The following is a 19,677-nucleotide window of genomic DNA, read 5'->3' as shown; positions in this document are numbered from 1 at the left end:
GCGGATGAAGGTGGTGTCCAGCGACGAGGCCTCTGATAACTGAATAGCTCGGATACCACTCGAGTAGTTTCACATCAGTTAGTTTATTAAGGATTGAGATGAATCATAGAGAGTATATCCAATAATCATTATTAACTATTAAACCTGTATTTTAGGACATAGCAGTGATAACCATGCAAACTCTGGCTACAAGCAGTGGCCACAATGCATGATGGGATTCAGGCTAGCCAACTTGCCCATGTGTTTTGAGACACAGGTGGTGTGTGGTGAGCAGATTGCATCGTGGAGTGAGTAAACAGGTTTTACCAGTGGCCCCCAATATCCTCTGAAACAATCCCTCAAGTAAAGAGAATGCCAGTTCTGCTGTCCTGTCTCTAGCTGGACAACGGACAGGATATTCGGATGGACACAGAACCTTGGTCAGCAACAGGGGGTAGGATGAGGTTAAATCATGGGTTGGTCGATAAGGTTTGAACATGACAGCTTGAGGGATTGGGTCGAGTCCAGCAGGGGTGGGCTCTTGATTTTTGGAAATCGTACAATTGATGTGTGTTTATCAATGTTCAGCAGATCGATCTTGGCATTAACCGGGACCATCTCTCGTGTACGCGAAACCAAGCTTGGGTTAATAAAGCCGTCTTAACCAGGTTGTTGTTGTGTCTGCTGCTCTCTGCACTGAGTTGAGCCACGACCACAGGGAAGAATTCCTTGTGAAAGCTGTCGCTGGTCAGGCCAGCATTTATTACCCATCTCAAATTGCCCTTCAGAAGGTGGGGATGAGCTGCCTTCTTGAACCGCAGCAGGCCCTGTGGTGTAGGTACACCCTCAGTGCTGTTAGGGAGGGAGTTCCAGGATGTTGTCCCAGTGACAGTGAAGGAACGGCGATATATTTCCTGGGTGGTGAATGGCTTGGATGAGAACCTCCAGGTGGGGGGGCTCCCAGGTATCTGCTGCTCTTGTCCTTCTAGATGGTAGTGGTCGTGGGTTTGGAAGGTGCTGCCTGAGGAACCTTGGTGAGTTCCTGCAGTGCATCTTGTAGACGGTACACATGGCAGTCTCGCTCACATTGTGTTCCCCTGTGGGTGAGGTATTATTATTGTTACTGCGTAGCGAGTATATGTGCTTACCCAGAGCCAGACTGTCGCAGGCCCTCTTGTATCTGTCAGCGAGGGGAGGCAGGTCCCAGGACTGCACCTCAGCCAGGACCTGAAAAACATCGCAGACATCCCTCAGTGCATTCGTCCCCCAGTCCATTCATCCCCCAGTGCATTCATCCCCCAGTGCATTCATTCCCCAGTGCATTCATCCCTCAGTGCATTCATCCCAAGTGCATTCATCCCCCAGTGCATTCATCCCCCAGTGCATTCATCCCCAGTGCATTCATCCCTCAGTGCATTCATCCCCCAGTGCATTCATCCCCCAGTGCATTCATCCCCCAGTGCATTCATCCCTCAGTGCATTCATCCCCCAGTACATTCATCCCCCAGTGCATTCATCCCCAGTGCATTCATCCCCCAGTGCATTCATCCTCAGTGCATTCATCCCCAGTGCATTCATCCCCCAGTGCATTCATCCCTCAGTGCATTCATCCCCCAGTGCATTCATCCCCCAGTGCATTCATCCCCAGTGCATTCATCCCTCAGTGCATTCATCCCCCAGTGCATTCATCCCCCAGTGCATTCATCCCACAGTGCATTCATCCCACAGTGCATTCATCCCTCAGTGCATTCATCCCCCAGTGCATTCATCCCCCAGTGCATTCATCCCTCAGTGCATTCATCCCTCAGTGCATTCATCCCTCAGTGCATTCATCCCTCAGTGCATTCATCCCCCAGTGCATTCATCCCCCAGTACATTCATCCCTCAGTGCATTCATCCCTCAGTGCATTCATCCCCCAGTGCATTCATCCCCCAGTGCATTCATCCCCCAGTGCATTCATCCTCAGTGCATTCACCCCCCAGTGCATTCATCCCTCAGTGCATTCATCCCCCAGTGCATTCATCCCCCAGTGCATTCATCCCCCAGTGCATTCATCCCCCAGTGCATTCATCCCCAGTGCATTCACCCCCCCAGTGCATTCATCCCTCAGTGCATTCATCCCTCAGTGCATTCATCCCCCAGTGCATTCATCCCCCAGTGCATTCATCCCCCAGTACATTCATCCTCCAGTGCATTCATCCCTCAGTGCATTCATCCCTCAGTGCATTCATCCCCCAGTGCATTCATCCCCCAGTGCATTCATCCCTCAGTGCATTCATCCCCCAGTGCATTCATCCCCCAGTGCATTCATCCCTCAGTGCATTCATCCCTCAGTGCATTCATCCCCAAGTGCATTCATCCCCCAGTGCATTCATCCCCCAGTGCATTCATCCCCCAGTGCATTCATCCCTCAGTGCATTCATCCCCCAGTGCATTCATCCCCCAGTGCATTCATCCCTCAGTGCATTCATCCCTCAGTGCATTCATCCCCCAGTGCATTCATCCCCCAGTGCATTCATCCCTCAGTGCATTCATCCCTCAGTGCATTCATCCCTCAGTGCATTCATCCCTCAGTGCATTCATCCCTCAGTGCATTCATCCCTCAGTGCATTCATCCCCCAGTGCATTCATCCCCCAGTGCATTCATCCCCCAGTACATTCATCCTCCAGTGCATTCATCCCTCAGTGCATTCATCCCTCAGTGCATTCATCCCCAAGTGCATTCATCCCCCAGTGCATTCATCCCCCAGTGCATTCATCCCCCAGTGCATTCATCCCTCAGTGCATTCATCCCCCAGTGCATTCATCCCCCAGTGCATTCATCCCTCAGTGCATTCATCCTCAGTGCATTCATCCCCCAGTGCATTCATCCCTCAGTGCATTCATCCCTCAGTGCATTCATCCCCAAGTGCATTCATCCCCCAGTGCATTCATCCCCCAGTGCATTCATCCCCCAGTGCATTCATCCCTCAGTGCATTCATCCCCCAGTGCATTCATCCCCCAGTGCATTCATCCCTCAGTGCATTCATCCCTCAGTGCATTCATCCCCCAGTGCATTCATCCCCCAGTGCATTCATCCTCAGTGCATTCGTCCCCCAGTCCATTCATCCCCCAGTGCATTCATCCCCCAGTGCATTCATCCCCCAGTGCATTCATCCCTCAGTGCATTCATCCCCAAGTGCATTCATCTCCCAGTGCATTCATCCCCCAGTGCATTCATCCCCCAGTGCATTCATCCCTCAGTGCATTCATCCCCCAGTGCATTCATCCCCCAGTGCATTCATCCCCCAGTGCATTCATCCCTCAGTGCATTCATCCCCCAGTACATTCATCCCCCAGTGCATTCATCCCCCAGTGCATTCATCCCCCAGTGCATTCATCCCTCAGTGCATTCATCCCCCAGTGCATTCATCCCCAGTGCATTCATCCCTCAGTGCATTCATCCCCCAGTGCATTCATCCCCCAGTGCATTCATCCCCCAGTGCATTCATCCCTCAGTGCATTCATCCCCCAGTGCATTCATCCCCCAGTGCATTCATCCCACAGTGCATTCATCCCACAGTGCATTCATCCCTCAGTGCATTCATCCCCCAGTGCATTCATCCCCCAGTGCATTCATCCCTCAGTGCATTCATCCCTCAGTGCATTCATCCCTCAGTGCATTCATCCCTCAGTGCATTCATCCCCCAGTGCATTCATCCCCCAGTACATTCATCCCTCAGTGCATTCATCCCTCAGTGCATTCATCCCCCAGTGCATTCATCCCCCAGTGCATTCATCCCCCAGTGCATTCATCCCTCAGTGCATTCACCCCCCAGTGCATTCATCCCTCAGTGCATTCATCCCCCAGTGCATTCATCCCCCAGTGCATTCATCCCCCAGTGCATTCATCCCCCAGTGCATTCATCCCCCAGTGCATTCACCCCCCCAGTGCATTCATCCCTCAGTGCATTCATCCCCCAGTGCATTCATCCCCCAGTGCATTCATCCCCCAGTACATTCATCCTCCAGTGCATTCATCCCTCAGTGCATTCATCCCTCAGTGCATTCATCCCCCAGTGCATTCATCCCCCAGTGCATTCATCCCTCAGTGCATTCATCCCCCAGTGCATTCATCCCCCAGTGCATTCATCCCTCAGTGCATTCATCCCTCAGTGCATTCATCCCCAAGTGCATTCATCCCCAGTGCATTCATCCCCCAGTGCATTCATCCCCCAGTGCATTCATCCCTCAGTGCATTCATCCCCCAGTGCATTCATCCCCAGTGCATTCATCCCTCAGTGCATTCATCCCTCAGTGCATTCATCCCCCAGTGCATTCATCCCCCAGTGCATTCATCCCTCAGTGCATTCATCCCTCAGTGCATTCATCCCTCAGTGCATTCATCCCTCAGTGCATTCATCCCTCAGTGCATTCATCCCCAGTGCATTCATCCCCCAGTGCATTCATCCCCCAGTACATTCATCCTCCAGTGCATTCATCCCTCAGTGCATTCATCCCTCAGTGCATTCATCCCCAAGTGCATTCATCCCCCAGTGCATTCATCCCCCAGTGCATCATCCCCCAGTGCATTCATCCCTCAGTGCATTCATCCCCCAGTGCATTCATCCCCCAGTGCATTCATCCCTCAGTGCATTCATCCCTCAGTGCATTCATCCCCCAGTGCATTCATCCCCAGTGCATTCATCCCTCAGTGCATTCATCCCCCAGTGCATTCATCCCTCAGCGAAGCAGCAGGTTGCACTCTGAGCAGCGCACTGCCGTACACACCCAGCGCACTGCCTCTGGACACACTGGCACCATCACGCGGTACATATCTGAATTCACTTGGAGTCTGTGGGCGCGGTTCTCCAGCCTCGTTACGCTCTCGCTCAAACGTAACAAGGCCGGAGAATAGCGAGAGAGGCTGAAAACGGGATCCGCGCCAGGCGCCAAACAGTTTGCGATGCAAACGGCCTGCCCCCTTCGGCGAAATCGGGATCTCGCTGGAGCGAGGCGAGAACCAATTATCACCACTTAAGCCCCATTTCCGAGAATGACCCTCTTATCCAACAGCTTCCTGTCACTCAGCCGTCTACCCCCTCGTGCTGCCCGCTGTGGCTCGCTGACCTATTTCTGGTCACACTCCCCGAGCTCACAGCCGCCGCCACCTCGTCCCAGGCACTGGCTGCCCTGTGGTGACCCTCCGGGATCCTCAGGGGACATCCCTCCCGGTCTCCACCGCGTCCAGGAACCTCCCCGGGTCAGCGTCCCCGAATCTTGTGGCCGGTCTCCTGGGCTCCACTGTCGCGAGCTGGCCGGGGTTTGCTGAGCAAGTGCAGCTTAAGTGCTGCTCGACCTTGTTAGCGCGGGGGGGGGGGGGGGGGGGTGGTGGCGACGCCTGAGTCCTCATTTGCGTCGAGGAGCCCGTGAGGCCTCGTGAAGTGGACCGATTAACGTTGAATTGCGCTGCCGGCCCCGCTGGCCGAGTGCGGGGAATTCCCGCTCGCTACCACAGAAATGTGTGCGGGGAATCGCGCCCTGTGTCTCCTGAACACAATCTCCCACTTTGCAAACTCAATCTTATCCAATACCCAATCATTCCATTTCAGGTGGTGGTCAAACTCCCCATCAGTTGAAGAGGAGCTGGGGGGGGGGGGGTCAGTTATCTGCGATGTCGTGGGAATTAGAATTCCCGTTCAGCAACATCACTAAAACAGTTTGCTCATTCTCGCATCGCCGCTTTCCCCAAATGACGGCAGTGGTCACACCTCCAGGCCCGGGTTTTATAGCCACTCCCACCCCGTGAGATATCACCGTCCTGCCAATGTAGACGGGGTTTTAAACGGCCCTCCACATCCACCAGGGGGAGACAGGGCGTGGCGGGGCCTAACAATCCAGGCCCAAGAGCCGCTTGGCGGCCCGAAAGCTGGCGTTGTGAAAGGAGCTACGGAAATGCAAGTCTTCGTTCCGTTCACAATTTATTCCTCCCTCCCCCCCCGCGCCCTCCCTCCCCCGCCCACGCCCCCCCCTCGAACCGCTCCCCCACCCCCCTCCCCCGCCCACGCCCCCCCCTCGAACCGCCGCCCCCCCCGCGCCCTCCCTCCCCCACGCCCCCCCCCTCGAAAAGCTCCCCCACCCCCCTCCCCCCGCCCACGCCCCCCCCTCGAACCGCCGCCCCCCCGCGCCCTCCCTCCCCCACGCCCCCCCCTCGAAAAGCTCCCCCACCCCCCCTCCCCCCGCCCCCCCCGAACCGCTCCCCCACCCCCTCCCCCCCGCCCACGGCCCCCCCCCCCCCGAACCGCTCCCCCACCCCCCTCTCCCCGCCCACACCCCCCCCCCCCCCGAACCGCTCCCCCCGCCCCCCACCCAGGCGGAATGAGTGGTTGGGAATCTCATTGAGAACGAATGAAGGAAATTCGGAGACGGTGATGACTCACCTCCTCGTTGTCATGGAGAAGGTGGATGATTGGGTCTTGTAGACACAGCAAGGCGCCGCCACTGGTCAGCAAGAGGCGGGGTCGCAGGCCACACTCTCGGTGGTATCTCGTCTCTGCTTCCTTGGCCAACCATAAGATGGTGTAGGAGCCTGAGTCACTGAAATTCAAACACACAGCTCGTAGACCATGGATAGATCTCACTCTCTCTCTCTCGCAGTCTCTCCCTCACTCTCTCCCTCACTCTCTCTCTCTCCCTCACTCTCTCTCACTCTCTCCCTCACTCTCTCTCCCTCTCTCACTCTCTCTCACTCTCTCCCTCACTCTCTCTCTACCTCTCTCCCTCACTCTCTCCCTCACTCTCTCCCTCCCTCACTCTCTCTCTCTCACAGTCTCTCCCTCTCTCCCTCCCTCACTCTCTCTCCCTCTCTCCCTCCCTCACTCTCTCTCCCTCCCTCACTCTCTCTCACTCTCTCCCTCACTCTCTCTCTACCTCTCTCTCTCGCGATCTCTCACTCTCTCCCTCACTCTCTCTCTACCTCTCTCTCTCGCGATCTCTCACTCTCTCTTGCGCTCTCTCCCTCACTCTCTCTCCCTCACTCTCTCCCTCACTCTCTCTCCCTCTCTCCCTCACTCTCTCTCTCTCCCTCACTCTCTCCCTCACTCTCTCTCACTCTCTCCCTCCCTCACTCTCTCCCTCACTCTCTCGCGATCTCTCTCTCTCTTGCGCTCTCTCACTCTCTCTCTCTCTCACTCTCTAATTCTCTCTCACTCTCTCCAACTCTCTCTCACTTTTTCTCTCACTCTCACTCTCACTCTCTCTCTCTCACTCTCTCTCTCGCTCTCTCTCTCTCGCTCTCTCTCTCATGCTCTCTCTTTCTCTAACACCCTCTCACTCTCTCTAAATCTCCCTCTCACACTCTCTCTCTAAATCTCTCTCTCACTCTCTCTAACACTCGCTCTCTCGCACTCTCCCTAACTCTCTCTCTCTCCAACTCTCTCCCTCTCTAACTCTCTCTCACTCTCTCTCATACCCTCGGAAACGCTCTCTGTCTTTAACTGTCTCTAAATTTGTCTAACTCACACTCTCTCACACTCTCTCGCACTCTCTCTAACTCTCTCTAACTCTCTCTCTCACTCTCTCGCACTCTAACTCTCTCTCTCACTCTCTTTCTCTAACTCTCTCTCTCTCACTCTCTCTCTCGTTCTCTAACTCTCTCTCTAACTCTCTCTCTCACCCTCGCTCTCACCCTCGCTCTCACACTCTCTTTCTCTAACTCTCTCTCTCTGTGGTTTAGCACACTGGGCTAAATCGCTGGCTTTGAAAGCAGACCAAGGCAGGCCAGCAGCACGGTTCATTTCCCGTACCAGCCTCCCCGAACAGGTGCCGGAATGTGGCGACTAGGGGCTTTTCACAGTAACTTCATTTAAAGCCTACTTTAAACTTTCTCTCACTCCCTCTCTAATTCTCTCTCTCTCACTCTCTAACTCTCTCTCTCTAACTCACTCTCTCTCTGTCTCTCACTCTCTCTTTCTGTCTAACTCTCTCTAAATCTCTCTCTCTGTCTAACTCTCTCACTCTCTCAAATTCTCTCTGTCTTTAACTGTCTCTAACTCTCTCTCTCACTCATAGAATTTACAGTGCAGAAGGAGGCCGTTCGGCCCATCGAGTCTGCACCGGCTCTTGGAAAGAGCACCCTACCCAAGGTCCACACCTCCACCCTATCCCCATAACCCAGCAACCCCCACCCAACACTAAGGGCAATTTTGGACACTAAGGGCAATTTAGCACGGCCAATCCACCTAACCTGCACATCTTTGGACTGTGGGAGGAAACCGGAGCACCCGGAGGAAACCCACGCAGACACGGGGAGAACGTGCAGACTCCGCACAGTGACCCAAGCCGGAATCGAACCTGGGACCCTGGAGCTGTGAAGCAATTGCGCTGTCCACAATGCTACCGTGCTGCTCTCTAACTCTCTCTAACTCCCCTAACTCTCTCAAACTCTCTCTCTCTGTCTTTAACTGTCTCTAACTCTCTCTAACTCTCACTGTCTCCCTCACTCTAACCCTCTCTCACTCTCTCTCTCTCTCTGGGCGGGATTCTCCACTCCCGCGCCGGAAGTGACCGCGCCGTCGTGAACGCCCTCGAGGTTCACGGCGGCGCGGAACGGCCCCGGTCCCGACCGATTCAGGCCCTGACAATGGGCCAGTATCGGGGCCGCGTCATCTACCCGCGCCCGGCCTTGTCGCCCGCGTAAAAGCGGCGCCGCATAGATGACGCGGCCGGCGCCGCATAACGGACGTCATCCGCGCATGCGTGGTTGCCGTCCTCTGAGTGCGCCCCGCAAGAAGATGGGGGACGGATCTAGGGCGTCATTCTCCGACCCCCCAGAGGGTCGGAGAATGGCCGTTGGCCGCCGTGAATCCCGCCCCCCGCCCCCCGCTGAAGTCTCCGAAGGGAGAAAAGTCGGCGGGGCGTTAATGTCGCCGCTGCCGCGGAGAATGTCACGGGTCTGCGCAAGGCAGCCGATTTTCGGCCTGCCGATATTCTCCCGTCCGGATGGGCCGAAGTCCCGTCGACGTGATGACCGTTCACGTCGACGTAAATTAAACCTCCTTTTCATCGGCGTGACCCGGTGCTCCAGGCTCACGCCGACCAGCGTGGAGGTGAGTGACGGCCTGGGGGGTTGGCTCTGGGCAGGCGATGGCGTGGCCGCAGTCTGAATGCGTGAGGAGAGGTGTGTCTCGGGTTGTGTGTGTGTGTGTGCGGCGGGGGGGGGGGGGGGGGGGGTGGTTAGAGTAGGCTGGGCTCCGGGGGAGTGCCGGGAGGGGGTCCGTGCCGGGGAGGGGGATGGGGGGTCCGTGCCGGGGTGGAGGTTGGTGGGGGGGTCCGTGCCGGGGTGGAGGTTGGAGGGGGGTCCGTGCCGGGGTGGAGGTTGGGGGGGGGTCCGTGCCGGGGTGGAGGTTGGGGGGGGTCCGTGCCGGGGAGGGGGATGGGGGGGGGGGGTCCGTGCTGGGGAGTGGGATGGGGGGGTCCGTGCCGGGGTGGAGGTTGGGGGGGGGGGTCCGTGCCGGGGAGGGGGATGGGGGGGGGGGGAGTCCGTGCTGGGGTGGAGGTTGGGGGGGGGGGTCCGTGCCGGGGAGGGGGATGGGGGGGGGGTCCGTGCCGGGGAGGGGGGGTCCGTGCCAGGGTGGAGGGTGGGGGGGTGGGTCCGTGCCGGGGTGGAGGTTGGGGGGGGGGTCCGTTCCGGGGTGGAGGTTGCTGGGGTAGTCCGTGCCGGGGTGGAGGTGGGGGGGGGGTCCATGCTCGGGAGTGGGATGGGGGGGGTCCGTGCCGGGGTGGAGGTTGGTGGGGGGGGGGTCCGTGCCGGGGTGGAGGTTGGGGGGGGGTGTCCGTGCCGGGGTGGAGGTTGGGGGGGGGGTCCGTGCCGGGGAGGGGGATGGGGGGTCCGTGCTGGGGAGTGGGATGGGGGGGTCCGTGCCGGGGTGGAGGTTGGGGGGGGGTCCGTGCCGGGGAGGGGGATGGGGGGGGTCCATGCCGGGGAGGGGGATGGGGGGGGGGTCCGTGCCGGGGAGGGGGGTCCGTGCCGGGGTGGAGGTTGGGGGGGGGTCCGTTCCGGGGTGGAGGTTGCTGGGGTAGTCCGTGCCGGGGTGGAGGTGGGGGGGGGGGGTCCATGCTCGGGAGTGGGATGGGGGGGTCTGTGCCGGGGTGGAGGTTGGTGGGGGGGGGTCCGTGCCGGGGTGGAGGTTGGGGGGGGGTGTCCGTGCCGGGGTGGAGGTTGGGGGGGGGGTGTCCGTGCCGGGGTGGAGGGTGGGGGGGGGGTCCGTGCCGGGCAGGGGGATGGGGGGGGGTCCGTGCTGGGGAGTGGGATGGGGGGGTCCGTGCCTGGGTGGAGGTTGGGGGGGGGGGTCCGTGCCGGGGTGGGGGATGGGGGGGGGTCCGTGCCGGGGAGGGGGGTCTGTGCCAGGGTGGAGGTTGGGGGGTTGGTCCGTGCCGGGGTGGAGGTTGGGGGGGGTCCGTTCCGGGGTGGAGGTTGCTGGGGTAGTCCGTGCCGGGGTGGAGGTTGGGGGGGGGGGGTCCATGCTCGGGAGGGGGATGGGGGGGGTCCGTGCCGGGGTGGAGGTTGGGGGTGGTGTCCGTGCCGGGGTGGAGGTTGGGGGGGGGTCCGTGCCGGGGTGGAGGTTGGGGGGGGGTCTGTGCCGGGGAGGGGGATGGGGGGGGGGTCCGTGCCGGGGAGGGGGATGGGGGTGGTCCGTGCCGGGGTGGATGTTGGGGGGGGGGGTCCGTGCCGGGGAGGGGGATGGGGGGGGTCCGTGCTGGGGAGGAGGATGGGGGGGTCCATGCCGGGGTGGAGGTTGGGGGGGGAGGTCCGTGCCGGGGAGGGGGATGGGGGGGGTCCGTGCTGGGGAGGGGGATGGGGGGATCCGTGCCGGGGTGTAGGTTGGGGGGGGGGATCCGTGCCGGGGAGGGGGATGGGGGGGGGGGTCCGTGCTGGGGAGGGGGATGGGGGGGTTTCCGTGCCAGGGTGGAGGTTGGGGGTTGGGGGGGGGGGTCCGTGCCGGGGAGGGGGATGGGAGGGCAAGTGAGTTGGTCCACCTGGCCAGGTGCCAGCCTCCAACAGTTGGACCCATGCGGTCCATGCCACCTGGCTGGGGGGAGGAGGGGATATGGGCAATGATGACATGTCGTCGTTCCCCCCCCCCCCCCCACCAGGCCGTCATATTTTCAGACCATCCAGCGATGTTGGCCGCCGTGGTGGCAGCCGCTCATGTCTATGTTGCCCTGGATGAGGAGGAGGAGGAGGAGGAGGAGGAGGAGGAGCGTGCCAGAGAGGCGGCGCAGGCTGCCGCAGAGGGGCAGGCGGCAGCCGCCCAGGCTGGAGGGACACCTGACCGACAGGACGAGGAGGGGGAGGAGGACGTCGCGGCACCACGGCAACGGAGGCATCCGAGGGCGCCCCGTGTGTACCGGCCCCGGCAGTCATACCAGGACCTCACGGACCGGGAATGCAGGGGGAGACTCCGGATGAGCCGGGAAACCGTGGCACACATCTGCCACCTGCTGGCACACCTGTCACCGCGTGGCACTGGCGGGGGACACCCTCTCCCCGTGTCCGTCAAGGTTACGGTGGCCCTGAACTTTTATGCAACGGGGTCATTCCAGGCACCGAGTGGGGACCTGTCCGGCATATCGCAGACTTCGGTGCATCGGTTGCATCCGGGCAGTGACAGATGCCCTTTATGCCATGGCGCACCGCTACATCCGCTTCCCCGTGGACCGGGCCAGCCAAGATGCCCGGGCCGTGGGCTTCTCTGCCGTGGCCAGGTTCCCCATGGTCCAGGACGCGATCGATGGGATGCACGTCGCCGTGCGGCCACCTGCAGATAACAGGGCCGTGTTCACCAATAGGAAGGGGACCTATTCGATGAACGTACAGGTGGTCTGCGACCACCGCATGATGATCCTGCACGTCTGCGCCCGTCACCCAGGCAGTGTACACGACTCATTCGTGTTGTCGCGGTCATCCATCCCCGGCATGTACGAGGGACGCCATCCCCGGCTGAGGGGCTGGTTGCTGGGCGACAGGGGCTACCCATTGCGATCGTGGCTGATGACGCCTATACGGAGGCCACGCAATGAGGCGGAGAACCGCTACAATGATGCCCATGTAGCGACAAGGGGAGTGATCGAGAGGTGCTTTGGCGTGCTGAAGATGCGTTTCAGGTGCCTGGACCTCTCTGGGGGCGCCCTCCAGTATCGGTCAGATAGGGTCGGCCGCATCATTGTGGTGTGCTGCGTCCTGCACAACATAGCCCAGCAGAGGGGCGATGTGCCGCAGGCAGAGGAGGGCGGAGTGGAGGAGCAGCAGGAAGAGGCGCAGTCCTCCCCAGATGAGGGGGATGGGGGTAATGGTCAGGGCAGACGGGGTAGACACAGACGGGTGGCTGTCCACCGTTACCGGCTGGCCCAGCGGGCACGGGACAGACTGATAGCCGCCCGCTTCACTGACTAGATGGGCGTGGGAATCGGGTAGTATGGCCACAGACCGCACACCATGGCAACAGCCGACCACCCACACCCCCCACCCATCCACCAACCCAGCACCCTCACCCCCCTCCCCAACCCCACACACCCCACCCGCATGCACACCACCCCCCCCCCCCCCCCCCATTGCCGATCCACCTGCGGCACAACGGGCCGGGCTAACACAGTTGCGGGTGGACGCGTGTCTATCGCAGGCCATGGAGGATGATGTCAACCCGCCTCCGATGAGCTCCTGGCTCTACATCGTTGGACTATGTCTGACCCATGGCCACAGTACCCACCATCCACCCGGACCATCCCTGCATGCGGCTGTGACACTGCAGCGCACGGTCCCGTCCTCTGCCCGGGGGATGTTGATGGCGGCCCAGGGGGAAGGGGGCAGACTCACCTGGGGCTGAGGTAAGACCACCCCTCATACACACACTTGCGCTCAACGTACACGACACCCCCGCACGCTTTGGACAGAGCACAAAGGCAGCTTCGGTAGGTGTAACATTGACTTTAATAACCAAAGGAGTTCATGCACGTGCCCTAGCCCCTAAAACTCATCTGTGCCCTGCACCCGTGCCAACTTACTCATGCCAACTTACTCAGTGTCTAATTGTTTGGCCTTACGGGCCCTTTGACTGCGTCGACGTGGTTCCCCAGACGGTACAGCAGAACTGGAGGTGGACTCCTGTGATTCCTGCCCTCTGACACCGGATCCCTTTGGCGGCCGTTTCCTGGGGCGTCCTGGCCTAGATGGGCCAGGCTGCGGCCCGGGCGACTGGGATGGCGAGCTGCCAGCCTGTCCTGCCCGTTGCCCACCCGATGCACCTGGGACGGAAGGGGGGGAGTCCGAGGTGTCGCGGTGTACCGGGACCTCCCCTACAGAGGGAGCTGGGACGGACCACACCACCTCCTCCTCCCTCGGGGTGCCCGATGGCCCCCAGGCCTCTACATGGGTGGGGGATGCGAACGGACTGGCCATCCGACGCCCCCCCGACATCTGGTGCTGCCAGTCCTGGAGGCCCGTGCTGGTATCGACAGGGGTCTGCAGATTTGCAGCCATGGAGCCCAGGGGGTTGGCAAACCTTGTCTGTGACAGTGCGACGCCGGCTCGCACATGGCCACTGGCGCCGATGCCCTCAGCAATGGCCTGCAGAGACTGGGCCATGGCCTGCTGAGACTGGGCCATGGCCTGCAGAGACTGGGCTATGGCCTGCAGAGACTGGGACATGGCGTTGAGCGCCTCTGCCATCTGGCGCTGGCACTGGCTCATGGCCTCCTGTGAGAGGGCAGCCATTTCCTGGGCCACAGATGCCGCCTGCACGGAAAGCCCCAGGCCTCGCAAACCGTTCCCCATGTCTGACACCGTCGCACCCATTGCCTCCACCGCGGACGCCACCCGTGCGGTATCGGCCTGGGTGGCACGCATGACCGGCACCACTCCCAGCTCCTGGACGTGGGTGGACTCCTCCACCTGCGACCGCAGCCGCCGCAAGCCGCCCGTCACCCTCTTCGCTCGTCTCCGGGTCGGTGGTTGCATCGGATCTATGTGTGGGTGTGGAAACTCCAGGAACCCGGGATCCATCTGGGCGGCAGATGTTCGCTTGGGCTGGGCTGCCCTCCGACCGCCCGGTCCCTCTGCTGCTCCTACCTCCACCTGCTGTACCGGGACGGCTGTGTTGTGCGCACCAGTGAATGTACAGACGCCTCATCACTAAAGTGCCCAACGAGTGTTTCTGCGATGGTGGAGGGTGTTGGTGACAGCAGTGGCATTGTGTCGTGCTCTTCGTCCCACTCTGAGTCCATGGCACTTTGGGGTGGGGGTTCGTCTCCACCCATCCACTCTGAGTCACTGTCCGGTATTTCGTCTTCCTGGGTAGTGCTGTCCCGGGTAGGGGTGTCCCGGGTAGGGGTGTCCCGGGTAGGGGTGTCCCGGGTAGTGGTGTCCTGGGTAGGGGTGTCCCGGGTAGTGGTGTCCTGGGTAGTGGTGTCCTGGGTAGGGGTGTCCTGGGTAGGGGTGTCCTGGGTAGTGCTGTCCTGGGTAGGGGTGTCCTGGGTAGGGGTGTCCCGGGTAGGGGTGTCCTGGGTAGGGGTGCCCCGGGTAGTGGTGTCCTGGGTAGTGGTGTCCTGGGTAGGGGTGTCCCGGGTAGGGGTGTCCCGGGTAGGGGTGTCCCGGGTAGGGGTGTCCCGGGTAGGGGTTGTCCCGGGTAGGGGTGTCCCGGGTAGTGCTGTCCTGGGTAGTGGTGTCCTGGGTAGTGGTGTCCTGGGTAGGGGTGTCCCGGGTAGGGGTGTCCCGGGTAGGGGTGTCCCGGGTAGGGGTGTCCTGGGTAGGGGTGTCCTGGGTAGGGGTGTCCCGGGTAGGGGTGTCCCGGGTAGGGGTGTCCCGGGTAGTGCTGTCCCGGGTAGTGCTGTCCCGGGTAGGGGTGTCCTGGTAGTGGTGTCCCGGGTAGGGGTGTCCCGGGTAGGGGTGTCCCGGGTAGTGGTGTCCTGGGTAGTGGTGTCCTGGGTAGTGGTGTCCCGGGTAGGGGTGTCCCGGGTAGGGGTGTCCTGGGTAGGGGTGTCCCGGGTAGTGGTGTCCCGGGTAGGGGTGTCCCGGGTAGGGGTGTCCCGGGTAGGGGTGTCCTGGGTAGTGGTGTCCCAGGTAGTGGTGTCCCGGGTAGTGGTGTCCCGGGTAGGGGTGTCCCGGGTAGGGGTGTCCCGGGTAGGGGTGTCCCGGGTAGGGGTGTCCCGGGTAGGGGTGTCCCGGGTAGTGGTGTCCTGGGTAGGGGTGTCCCGGGTAGGGGTGTCCCGGGTAGTGGTGTCCCGGGTAGTGGTGTCCCGGGTAGTGGTGTCCCGGGTAGGGGTGTCCCGGGTAGGGGTGTCCCGGGTAGGGGTGTCCCGGGTAGGGGTGTCCCGGGTAGTGGTGTCCTGGGTAGGGGTTGTCCCGGGTAGGGGTGTCCCGGGTAGTGGTGTCCCGGGTAGTGGTGTCCTGGGTAGTGGTGTCCCGGGTAGTGGTGTCCTGGGTAGTGGTGTCCTGGCTCGGATGTGACGGGGGCCTGTGGCTGCCCCCCTCATCGCTGGGTGGTCGCTCCCGCACGTGACGGGGGTGTCGTCTCCCTGTTGCTCCAGGTCTCTCCGTCTCCCGTGGTGTGCGAGGGGCATCCTGCGGGCGTCTCATGCCAGAGGATGCGGGGTCTCTCCGTCTCCCGTGGCCTCCGAGGGGCATCCTGCGGGCGTCGCATGCTGGAGGGTGCGGGTCTCTCCGTCTCCTGTGGTCTCCGAGGGGCATCCTGCGGGCGGTCTGCATCTGCGGGGATGGGTGCCTGGACGTTTGGTCCTGCGATACACAATGAAGCATGCATGGTTAGACATCAGGGCAGTGATCAGGTGATACGGGGGAGGGGGATATAGGGGAGGGGGGATATGGGGACGGGCTGTCGGTGGCTCACTCGCTAGTACGCCCCCGACCTCTGCATCAGCAACCTCCCGGTCGTCAGGTCCGCCAGCCAGTTCCAGGGCCCTTTCCTCGTGTTCGGTCAGTGGCCTCTCATCAGCGGGCCTCCTCCAGTCCTCACATGCTCCCTATTGTTGTGTGCGCGCTTCTCCTGTGGGGGGGGGGGGGGGTGGCAGGGGTAAAAGGCAACAGTGTTAGGCAGGTATATGAATGCACGCCATCGGTTGCGCGTGTATTGCAGAGGTTAAGGTTAGGGCTGGATTCACTTGGGGATATGGGGGAGGGGGGGATATGGGTGAGGGGGGATATGGGGGAGGGGGGATATGGGGAGGGGGGATATGGGGGAGGGGGGATATGGGGAGGGGGGATATGGAGGATATGGGGGAGGGGGGATATGGGGGAGGGGGGATATGGGGAGGGGGGATATGGGGGAGGGGGGATATGGGGGAGGGAGGATATGGGGATACGGGGGAGGGGGGATATTGGGGAGGGGGGATATGGGGATATGGGGGAGGGGGTATGTGGGGGAGGGGGGATATGGGGGATATGGGGGAGGGGGGATATGGGGATATGGGGGAGGGGGGATATGGGGGAGGGGGGATATGGGGGAGGGGGGGATATGGGGGAAGGGGGGATATGGGGGATATGCGGGAGGGGGGGATATGGGGGAGGGGGGATATGGGGGAGGGGGGATATGGGGAGGGGGGATATGGGGGAGGGGGATATGGGGGAGGGGGGGTATGGGGGAGGGGGGATATGGGGGAGGGGGGATATGGGGGAGGGGGGATATGGGGGAGGTGGGATATGGGGGAGGTGGGATATGGGGGAGGGGGGGATATGGGGGAGGGGGGTTATGGATATTGGGCAGGGGGGGAGGCCTCACCATGCCTGCTCTGACGAGGTCGTTCACCTTCTTGTGGCACTGGGTGCCTGTCCGTGGTGTTAGGGCCACAGCGGTGACGGCCTCTGCCACTTCCCTCCACAGACGCCGGCTGTGGCGTGGGGCAACTCTGCGGCCGTGCCCGGGATACAGAGCGTCCCTCCTCTGCTCCACCGCATCCAGGAGCGCCTCCACATCGCGTGACTCGAACCTCGGGGCTGAGCGACGGCCAGCCATCCAGTCGGGTGTTGCGGTCGGGTGTTCCGGTCGGGTGGGGGGGGAGCAGCGCGGCCTTATGAGCCGTCACGCCGTGCGGCATGTATGACGCTGCATGGCGTGAACCACTGCGCAAGCGCAGATCCCGTTACGTCGCTGCTAGCCCATTTCGGGCCGGAGTCTATCGACCCATTTTTCCGACTTGACGCAAGTCGGATTTGCGCCGTTTTTTGCGCCGATCGGCGGACTTTCCACCGATAACGGAGAATTTTGCCCCTTGTCCCCGGAAATTTTGGCGGCCCAGGCGATTCTCCCAACCGGCGTGGGAGTGGAGAATCGCGCCCTCTATCTCTAACTGTATCTAACTCTCTATCTCTAACTGTCTCTAACTCTCTCTCACTCTCTAACTGTCTCTAACTCTCTCTAACTCTCACTCTCTCTCTAACTCTCTCTCTCTAACTATCTCTCTCCAAATCTCTCCCTCAAACTGTCTCTAACTCCCTCTCTAACTCTCTCTCACACTTTCTCTCTAACTCTCTCTCTCTAACCCTCACTCTCTAACTGTCTCTAACTCTCTCTCACTCTCTAACTGTCTCTAACTCTCTCTCACTCTCTAACTGTCTCTAACTCTCTCTCACTCTCTAACTGTCTCTAACTCTCTCTCACTCTCTCTCTCTAACTCTCTATCTCTAAGTGTCTCTAACTCTCTCTCACTCTCTAACTGTCTCTAACTCTCTCTCTAACTCTCTCTCACTCTCTAACTGTCTCTAACTCTCTCTCACTCTCTCTCTCTAACTCTCTATCTCTAACTCTCTATCTCTAACTGTCTCTAACTGTCTCTCACTCTCTAACTGTCTCTAACTAGAACATAGAACATAGAACATAGAACAATACAGCGCAGTACAGGCCCTTCGGCCCACGATGTTGCACCGAAACAAAAGCCATCTAACCTACACTATGCCATTATCATCCATATGTTTATCCAATAAACTTTTAAATGCCCTCAACTCTCTCTCACTCTCTCTCTCTAACTCTCTATCTCTAACTGTCTCTAACTCTCTCTCACTCTCTAACTGTCTCTAACTCTCTCTCTAACTCTCTCTCACTTTCTAACTGTCTCTAACTCTCTCTCTCTAACTCTCTATCTCTAACTCTCTCTCACTCTCTAACTGTCTCTAACTCTCTCTCTAACTCTCTCTCACTCTCTCTCTCTAACACTCTCTCACTCTCTCTCTAACTCTCTCTCACTCTCTCTCTCTAACTCTCTCACTAACTCTCACTCTCTATCTGTCTCTAACTCTCTCTCTCTAACTCTCTATCTCTAACTGTCTCTAACTCTCTCTCTAACTCTCTCTCTCTTACTCTCTATCTCTAACTGTCTCTAACTCTCTCTCACTTTCTAACTGTCTCTAACTCTCTCTCACTCTCTCTCTCTAACTCTCTATCTCTAACTGTCTCTAACTCTCTCTCACTCTCTCTCTCTAACTCTCTATCTCTAACTGTCTCTAACTCTCTCTCACTCTCTAACTGTCTCTAACTCTCTCTCACTCTCTCTAACTCTCTATCTCTAACTGTCTCTCTAACTCTCTCTCACTCTAACTCTCTCTCTGTCTCTAACTCTCTCTCTAACTCTCTCTCACTCTCTAACTGTCTCTAACTCTCTCTCTAACTCTCTCTCACTCTCTCTCTCTAACTCTCTATCTCTAACTGTCTCTCTAACTCTCTCTCACTCTAACTCTCTCTGTCTCTAACTCTCTCTCTAACTCTCTCTCACTCTCTAACAGTCTCTAACTCTCTCTCACTCTAACTGTCTCTAACTGTCTCTCTCTTCCTGTTTCTCTCTCTAACTCTCTCTGTCTTTTCTTTAACTGTCTCTAACTCTCTCTCTAACTCTCTCTCACTCTCTCTCTCTAACTCTCTATCTCTAACTCTCTCTCACTCTCTAACTGTCTCTAACTCTCTCTCACTCTCTCTCTCTAACTCTCTATCTCTGTCTCTAACTCTTTCTCACTCTCTAACTCTCTCTCACTCTCTAACTGTCTCTGTCTCCCTCTTCCTCTCTCTCTCTCACTCTCTCTCTCTAACTCTCTATCTCTAACTGTCTCTAACTCTCTCTCACTAACTGTCTCTAACTCTCTCTCTAACTCTCTCTCACTTTCTAACTGTCTCTAACTCTCTCTCTCTAACTCTCTATCTCTAACTCTCTCTCACTCTCTAACTGTCTCTAACTCTCTCTCTAACTCTCTCTCACTCTCTCTCTCTAACTCTCTATCTCTAACTGTCTCTAACTCTCTCTCACTCTCTAACTGTCTCTAACTCTCTTTCACTCTCTCTCTCTAACTCTGTATCTCTAACTGTCTCTCTAACTCTCTCTCACTCTAACTCTCTCTCTGTCTCTAACTCTCTCTCACTCTCTAACTGTCTCTAACTCTCTCTCTAACTCTCTCTCACTCTCTCTCACTCTCTAACTGTCTCCCTCTTCCTCTCTCTCTCTAACTCTCTATCTCTAACTGTCTCTAACTCTCTCTCACTCTAACTCTCTCTAACTCTCTCTCGCTCTCTGTCTCTAACTCTCTCTCTCACTCTCTCTCTCTAACTCTCTATCTCTGTCTCTAACTCTCTCTCACTCTCTCACTCTAACTCTCTCCCACTCTCTCTCTCTAACTCTCTCTCACTCTCTAACTGTCTCTAACTGTCTCCCTCTTCCTCTCTCT

The 19,677-nt window shown here is 59.1% G+C and overlaps 1 protein-coding gene across 1 annotated transcript in view; it reads right to left on the bottom strand.

Annotated features, from left to right (window-relative positions):
• The window catches only part of LOC140424674 (tonsoku-like protein), a 111,175-nt gene that overhangs the window by 89,063 nt on the left and 2,435 nt on the right, over positions 1 to 19,677 (bottom strand). Inside the window, exons 3-4 of the mRNA XM_072507941.1 lie at positions 6,401 to 6,557; positions 1,128 to 1,206 (exon numbers count right to left, since the gene is read on the bottom strand). Coding sequence (XP_072364042.1) covers positions 1,128 to 1,206; positions 6,401 to 6,557 — 236 coding nt within the window. The remainder of the gene's footprint in view (positions 1 to 1,127; positions 1,207 to 6,400; positions 6,558 to 19,677) is intronic.

The sequence above is a fragment of the Scyliorhinus torazame genome, chromosome 6 (assembly GCF_047496885.1).
Source record: "Scyliorhinus torazame isolate Kashiwa2021f chromosome 6, sScyTor2.1, whole genome shotgun sequence".
In the NCBI taxonomy this organism is placed as follows: Eukaryota; Metazoa; Chordata; class Chondrichthyes; order Carcharhiniformes; family Scyliorhinidae; genus Scyliorhinus; species Scyliorhinus torazame.
This window is presented reverse-complemented; position numbering and strand designations above follow the sequence as displayed.